General features: G+C 39.1%; 1 protein-coding gene across 2 annotated transcripts; it reads left to right on the top strand.

Moving 5' to 3' along the window:
- The first annotated feature begins 1,639 nt into the window (after positions 1-1,639).
- On the top strand, positions 1,640-7,233 carry LOC110525880 (caspase-3). Of its 2 annotated transcripts, none has more exons than XM_021606364.3 (7): positions 1,640-2,162; positions 2,632-2,720; positions 4,326-4,474; positions 4,582-4,710; positions 4,935-5,110; positions 5,263-5,377; positions 5,895-7,233. In XM_021606364.3, exons 2-7 carry the CDS (start codon positions 2,650-2,652, stop codon positions 6,122-6,124), a joined length of 870 nt encoding a protein of 289 aa, XP_021462039.2. In that variant the 5' UTR covers positions 1,640-2,162; positions 2,632-2,649; the 3' UTR covers positions 6,125-7,233. The 2 variants fall into 2 exon arrangements, with proteins under 2 accessions (XP_021462039.2, XP_036835947.1); XM_036980052.2 differs by having other exon boundaries at positions 2,088-2,262.
- Positions 7,234-8,296: the final 1,063 nt, after the last annotated feature.

The following is an 8,296-nucleotide window of genomic DNA, read 5'->3' as shown; positions in this document are numbered from 1 at the left end:
GTCCATTCCTGGTGTAAATTAATAATCCTGGCAATGAAACTTTGAGAGGGGTAGATATAAATGCACTTATCAAGTACAGTAGTTTGATACTCTATGTTCTCCAGTTATACTGCATGTTCATAAAAGTTTAAGATACTTTATTGGTTGTATCAGATATGAATTATGCTACAGTTGTTAAAAATGGTGATTATTCACCATTTATAAATGGTCCTTTTGAGAATGTATATAAGATTTCTCAAGTACGGTCGGCCTATGGTTTTTGAAATATATGTTTGAGTAATGAGTACCTTATCCAGTGGTGTAAAGTACTTAAGTAAAAAATACTTTTGTCGTTTTTGGGGTATCTGTACTTTAATTTTTCTTCACTACAATCAAATCAAATGTTATTTGTCACATGAGCCAAATACACAACAGGTGTAGGTAGACCTTACAGTGAAATGCTTACTTACAAGCCCTTAACCAACAACATTGTTTGAGGAAAAAGTAAAAAATAGATAATATTTGTTTTTAAATTAAATAATTAAACAGCAGCAGTAAAATAACAATAGCGAGGCTATATACAGGGGGTACCAGTACAGAGTCAATGTGCGGGGGCACCGGTTAGTCGAGGTAATTGATGTAATATGTACATGTAGCAGAAACGTAAAAGAGTGGTCTGGGTAGCCCTTTGATTAGCTGTTAGGTATATAAATAAATCCATACGTAATAGTGAAACTAACTTAATCCACCCTAATAAAAATAGTACATTGCCAAAACAAACAAAACTACCACCTCTTCTTACTTTTAGTTCTCCATATCTCCCTTCTCAGGCTGTGGGAACTGAGAGGGTGGTAACGGCTTGTGCCAATATTGCATGCAAGTCCTTCGCTGAGATATCTTTCAGCTCCAGGAAACGCTCTGTCGCAATCACAATGATTTCTATCTTCCTGGACCTTCTCTCCACCTTGGCAGTGCCATTAACTACCATAGCTATAAATGCCACAAAGTCCACCTTCGTAATCTTTAAAATGTCAGGATCCTGCTGGTGAATGTCAACCCCTGTATCCTGCAGTGTAGGCCTATCCACTACCATGGACTCTTCTGGTGCGCCATTCAAACCCTCAACCCTTTTCACAGCTGCTACATATGAAATGCTCTGTAAAACCCTGACTTTGGCCATCTGATTCTCTTTCACCCTTATGGGGCATTCAGAAGACATGGCATCAAGTCACATATTCATCACTTTTATAACATATAATATGATCCTTTCCACAACTTGGACATCTCTGCTTCTACCTTCTGTAAACATTTGCGACATGGCCAACAGCTTTACACAGATCACACTGCATTGGTCTTGGGATAAATGCTCGGACTCTGTAGTTAATATATGATAACTGCACTTGAGTAGAGAGAGACTCCATATCCAAAAACAAAAGAACAGAACAGATAGACTCTTCACCATTCACCACACGATTCGCCCGACGTGCTTCAATCACTCCAGGAATATTTTGAATCTCTTCAAAACTCGACAGCCCACGAGACGCCAGATATAACCCCCTTGAGGGGTGCCCAGTTCCGAAGAGACACACACGACATTTTAAACGTATCAAAAGACACAAAAGGCACGTTCCTTCTGATCCGCAGAAGTTCAACAAAAATCAAAACAAGCCCGCCTCTCAAGATCCTTACAGCCTTCACTTTACCCAGCACTCTCTCCACCAGTTAGATAACTCAAATGTTTTTTTTCAAGATTGGTACTCTGCTCAATTGCTCCTCATTAACAAACCGTACTCCTACTAGATACGAAAGGTCATTCTCATCACTGTACACTACTTTGCTCCGTTTTCCATTCTTTTGGACAACACTCCAATTCTCCTTGATTCTACCACAATTCTATTCAGAACCCACTCATCCGCTACCGCCATCTTTCGCTTGTCTTTACCTGCCTGCCTCATTCTCAGGAAAGTCACACTACTCTGGAAACTTTATGACCGGCTTTGGTCAAGGTGTGTCCTTTATGCCGCCCACACAGGAAATAAACTATGGTGTTTGATTGGCTGCTTTGCACAATGATACGTTTTTTCTTTGACACCACATGAACAAGTATCAGATAACCTCGTTTAGTTGCAGAGAAGTCTTCAGGTTTACTCCCTCACCGGTGTATTTCAACGCCTTAATGCGAAGTAATTATGTTTAAAGTTTTTACACCTTTCATTGATACCTTATGTAATGTACTGTAATATACACAAGAACAGGAGACGTTTCACTTTCAAATTCAACTTGGTAACGTTAACATTAATTTACGAGGTTACTGCTACTTCATAACGTTATATATATATTGTACTAGCTACCGTATCCGCTAAATTTGATAAGAGTAGCTAGCTAGCTAACTGAAAGTTAGCTAAACAGACTTTGGTAACTAACGTTAGCTAGCTATTAACGTTAGCATACTAGCTAGTTATTTAGCTGGTGTTACATGTCATAATATCTAACAGTACTACTGTAAAAAGAAATGGCTAGCTACATTCACTATTGAACCACAGTTGATAGTAGGTTAACTAATTTAGTTGACTTAGATTATGGCTTGTCTCCTGTGTGGATTCAACTTTGGAACTTGTGTGTGTGTGATTAACTTATTATTTTCTCTTTCAGTACAACTATAGGTGTTGTATGAGTGATTGCGCTACTGAGACTGATACCATGTCTGATTTGGTGGATGCCAAAGGGATAGCTGCACAAGGGTAAGGCAATGCATTTCTCCTGTCAACCCTATCATCTACCCAAAGAATAGAGGGTGGGCATCAAAATCAAATGTACATTACCTTCAGAAAGTATTAATACACCTTGACTTATTCCACATTTTGTTGTATTACAGCCCGAATTTAAAATGTTTAATTTTTTGTCACCCATCTACACACAATGCCCCAAAAATTACAATGAAAACTTTATTTTTTATGTTTGCAAATTTACTGAAAATGAAATACAGAAATATCTCATTTGCATATGTATTCACATCCCTGAGTCAATACTTTGTAGAAGCACCTTTAGCAGCAAATACAGCTGTGAATCTTTCTGGCTACATCTTAAGAACTTTCCAAACCTGGATTGTGCAACATATGCCTATTATTATTTTCTAAATTCTTCAAGATCTGTCAAATTGATTGATGATAATTGCTAGACAACAATTTGCAGGTCTTACCATAGATTTTCAAGCAGATTTTAGTCAAGTGTAACTCAGCCACTCAGGAACATTCACTGTCTTCTTGGTAAGTAACTCCACTGTAGATTATGTGAATTTTTCTCCCAGTGTCTGGTGGAAAGCAGAATGAACCAGGTTTTCCTCTAGGATTTTGCCTGTGCTTAGCTCCATTCCAATTATTTTTTATCCTGAAAAACTCCCCAGTCCTTAACGTTACAAGCATACCGATAACATGATGCAGCCACCACTACGATTGAAGATATGGAGAGTGGTACTCAGTAATGTGTTGTATTCATCGTCTGCTTTTACTTTTTTTTACCCATCTACCAATAGGTGCCCTTTGCAAGGCATTGAAAAACTCCCTGGTCTTTGTGGTTGAATCTGTGTTTGAAATGTACTGCTCAACTGAGGGACCTTACAGATAATTGTATGTGTGGGGTACAGAGATGAGGCAGTCATTTAAAAAAAAAAAATCATTTTAAACACTATTATTGCACACAGTAAGTCCATGCAACTTATGTGACTTGTTAAGCACATTTTTTTAATACTTATTGACTCAAGACATTTCAGCTTTTCATATTTTATTTTGACATTATTGGGTATTGTGTGTAGGCCAGTGACAAAACATCTCAATTCAATCTATTTTAAATTCATGCTGTAACACAACAAAATGTGGAAAAGGTCAAGGGGTGTGAATAGTTTCTGAAGGCACTGTATTTTATTCTATTAGTTTGCACTCAGATTTTTTATTTAGATACCCATTTGGGTGGCATGCACGGGGCGAGTGAGCCTCTTTTTACATAGTTCTATCAGCTGTCACATTCTGTGAAAGCATCTTTTAACGTAATTTCATCCCTGAATAGGGTCGGACAAATTATCCTCTCATCTGCATTAGAATGCAATGTGACATTGCGTGTCTGATCATAACCTAAAACCTGCTGTCATTGTGCCTTCAAGCATGTCAGCTGGCTTCATTAGCCAAACAACATGCATTTTCAACGTACCTGTGGAGCCAGTTTAACATGGACAGTGAAAAGTGAATGTAGACGTTTTAATCACTGTGCAAGGACTTCTGCAATGTGTTATTGTCTGCCCACTGTGCCGCAGCCGATTCAGTGTTAAAAGGAACTTTTTCCTTTTGCTCCAGGCTGGGCAGTCCCTCAGTGCAAAGGTTTACGACAGAGAATCCTGAAGTAGACGCTAAGCCTCCGGCTGACATGTACACATATAAGATGAACTACCCCAGCCTTGGACAGTGTGTCATCATCAACAACAAGAACTTTGACAAGCACACAGGTAGGCCTAAGTTTGTACGATGTATTTTTGTCCATTTCACTTGTTCAGGTTATGATGGAATGTCCGATTTTTGTTATATACACTTCATTGGTTGTTTCCCTTTAAAGGAATGAGCTTTCGCAATGGAACAGATGTGGATGCAGGACATGCGATCAAAGTGTTCTCGAGTTTGGGGTACAAAGTGAAGGTTGCCAATGACCAGACTGTGCAACAGATACAACAGCTGCTTTGCAAAGGTAAGCTCAGCAGTTGTGATGTGAGTGTCCGAGTTAGATTGTCTTTCTTTGTGGAGTCCTTTGAGAAGTTTCTTTCTGATTGTCTACAAATAAGTTGCACTAGTGTTGGTAGTAGTGATGTGACATCTGGCAAAATTTGATCAACTGAAGGAAATCTCTTTTTAATGTTAAGTTCGATTGACTTCAAGAGCCACTGTGTGTGTGCGTGCGTGTGACATTTTCAGTGTCTCAAGACGACCACAGCCAGTCGGCCTCCTTTGTGTGTGTGATGCTGAGCCATGGAGACGAGGGGGTTTTCTATGGCACAGATGGCAACGTAGAACTCAAGAAGCTCACTGGTCTCTTTAGGGGCGACCGCTGCAAAACGCTGGTGGGCAAGCCCAAACTCTTCTTCATCCAGGTACTGTAAGGTTTTAGCTGCCTGTTCAAACTTTCTGTATTGAAGTGATGAACATGTATTTGCGTGACTGATATTCAGTGGTACATTGCTAAGAGTAGCCTATCGTCCCCTGGCCCTTAACCCCTGATCCTTTCTGTGGATCTGGTGAGTAGGCGTGCCGTGGCAATGACCTGGATGGTGGCATAGAGACAGACTCCGTTGCTGATGACTCTCCAGAGAGGATTCCTGTTGAGGCAGACTTTCTCTACGCTTATTCTACAGCTCCAGGTAATAAACCCTGTTTTATTAATGCCCCACTTTGACATACTTTAAAGGCCCATGGCAGTCAAAAATGTGATTTCTTTATATTTATTTCCACACTGAGGTTGTAATAATTGAAATTGTGGAAATGATAATGCCTTTTTAGTGTAAGAGCTGTTTGAAAAGTTTTGGTGGATAGAGTTTTGCCAGCCTAGTGACATCACCATTTTAATTGAAAACAATCGCAGTAAGTTACTTAATTGTTACCAAGAAATTATTTGGTATTGAGAAAAAAACGTCTGCAGTCGTGCATACTACATATGTTACATTTACATGGTACATTGGTATGTTACATAGTACTGATATATGTTATAACTTTTACACACAAACTGCAAACGGGTATGACAGTAGACTATAAGCCTACTACTATAGCCATTGTATGGTAATTGCACTGTACCATGTACAAAAACGACCATGTATGTGCTTTAGAGAGATTAGTGATTGGTTGGTCTGATTGGTTTGTGACGTCCATGCCTCTCCATAGGCTACTACTCCTGGAGGAACACCCAGAAAGGCTCCTGGTTCGTGCAGGCCCTCTGTGAGATGTTACAAAGGTACGGCAAACAGCTGGAGATCATGCAGATCATGACACGTGTCAACCACATGGTGGCACTTGACTTCGAGTCTATGTCCAACATGCCTGGCTTTACTGCCAAAAAGCAGATCCCTTGCATTGTGTCTATGTTGACCAAAGATCTCTACTTTCCACATTGATTTGATATTGTTGTCTAGACATTACTATGACTTGATTGTGTATCCTGTGGGACCTTTTTAGCTATGTGCACAATGTTTACTGGACTTCTAAGTAGTGCTGCGCATTTACACAACATTTCTAAATTACCTATGTCGGTTCAATATTTTGAATTCCCTTTATGCACATTTTCTCTAGAGATAAACCAGATCATGCCGAACTGCAAAGTAGGAGGGAGTTGTAGTTTCCAACAGGACAAAATTCTACGTAGTTTAGTGCAGAAAACGTGGTAATTAACTACCATGACCAGAATCCTACTTGAGACAGAAGAACACTCGATCGAGAGGGGTAGAGAGCAGTTGCTCTCTATGTCTTATTTACTTTGAAGAACTACTAACATTTTGATTTTGTCAGACAGCATAGGCAGAAGCTCTATAAGTAATCAAAATAAAACAAATGTAATATACACAATGCAAATATTTGTTTAAAGTAATGTGAATAAATTATGGTTAATAAGTGATAAGCAGTTATGGGCAGTCACTACCATCATGGGACTTTTAATGATTGTTTTATTTTGTGTTACCGCATTCAACCCACATAATGCATTTAATATATTATCGAAATCGAAAACTGGGATTATTGTTTAAGAATTTAAATGAAACCGAACCGACCTCAAAAAGCACTAATTGCTCAGCACTACTTCTAAGTGGATACAAATTTAAATACTTGTATTCTGTTTGGGTTAAGTCTTAAAGAGAAAGCTAAAGGTTTGATTCGATATACCTTGGACTCGGAGGCCTAAAAGGCATGATGTTGGACCAAAGAGAATGCATTTTTAATGGGGGAAGGCAGGCATTAAGCAACGATTATGCAATATGAATACTTGCTATTGATTTGTTGTACCTGTATATGTTCTGAATTATCGAGTATAAAGGGAATCACGCTTTCAGATAGCAATAATGTAGTGAATCAATCACTCAGGCTTTAAAAGTATTGAAAAATGTGCCATGTCTTTTTAGAAATGATAACTGTCTTACCTGTGGGATGGTTTGTTTTTTTCATTTGCACATTGTACATTCAAATAGCTTACTACATGAAATATAAACTTGAATAAACTAGCTTTTATCCTTGATTCAATTGTTATCCTATTATTTTCCAAGAAACCAAACATTTCTGTGAATGGGATTTTAATTAATATATACAGTACCAGTCAAAAGTGTGGACACACCTACTCATTCCAGGGTTTTTCTTTATTTGTACTATTTTCAACATTGTAGAATAATAGTGAGGACATCAACACTATGAAATAACACATATGGAATCATGTAGTAATCAAAATCCAGGTGACTATCATGAGATAGTCACCTGGAATGCATTTCAATTAACAGGTGTGTTGTTAAAAGTTAATTTGTGGAATTTCTTTCCTTAATGCATTTGAGCCAATCAGTTGTGTTGTGACAAGGTAGGGGTGGTATACAGAAGATAGCCCTATTTGGTAAAATACCAAGTCCAAAGAGAAACGACAGTCCATCATTACTTTAAGACATGAAGGTCAGTCATGGTCAAATTGCAGCAAAGAAACCACTACTTATTTAACCAGAAGTTGACTGAGAACACATTTACAGCAACAACCTAGAGAATAGTTACAGGGGAGAGGAATGAGCCAATTGTAAGCTGGGGGTGATTAGGTGACCATGATGGTATGAGGGACAGATTAGGAATTTAGCCAGGACACCAGGGTTAACACCCCTACTCTTACAATAAGTTCAATGGGCTCGTTAGTAACCACAGAGTCAGGACACACGTTTAACATCCCATCTGAAAGACGGCACCCTACACAGGGGAATGTCCCCAATCACTGACCTGGGGCATTGGGAAAGGGTGCCCAATGCCCCAAGTCTCCCATCCAGGGACCAAACATACTTAGCTTCAGAAGCAAGCCAGCAATGGGATGCAGGATGATATGCTGCTGGCTGTAAAGGACACCCATAAGAAGAAGAGACTTGCTTGGGTCAAGAAACATGAGCAATGGACATTAGACCGGTGGAAATCTGTCCTTTGGTCTGATGAGTCCGAATTTGAGATTTTTAGTTCCTTTTCGAGATGCAGAGTAGGTGAACGGAAGACCTTTCAAAGCTTTGCACACTCTTGGCATTCTCTCAACCAGCTTCATGAGGAATGCTTATCCAACAGTC

The sequence above is a fragment of the Oncorhynchus mykiss genome, chromosome 6, assembly GCF_057628025.1.
Source record: "Oncorhynchus mykiss isolate SJ-2025 chromosome 6, ASM5762802v1, whole genome shotgun sequence".
NCBI classification, from domain to species: Eukaryota; Metazoa; Chordata; class Actinopteri; order Salmoniformes; family Salmonidae; genus Oncorhynchus; species Oncorhynchus mykiss.
This window is presented reverse-complemented; position numbering and strand designations above follow the sequence as displayed.

Coding starts and splice junctions, on each gene's coding strand:
- LOC110525880 (XM_036980052.2), top strand. CDS start 2,209: ATGTACTGTAATATACACAAGAACAGGAGACGTTTCACTTTCAAATTC. Junction 2,263..2,631: donor TCACTTTCAAATTCAACTTG/GTAACGTTAACA, acceptor TTTCTCTTTCAG/TACAACTATAGGTGTTGTAT. Junction 5,378..5,894: donor CGCTTATTCTACAGCTCCAG/GTAATAAACCCT, acceptor GCCTCTCCATAG/GCTACTACTCCTGGAGGAAC.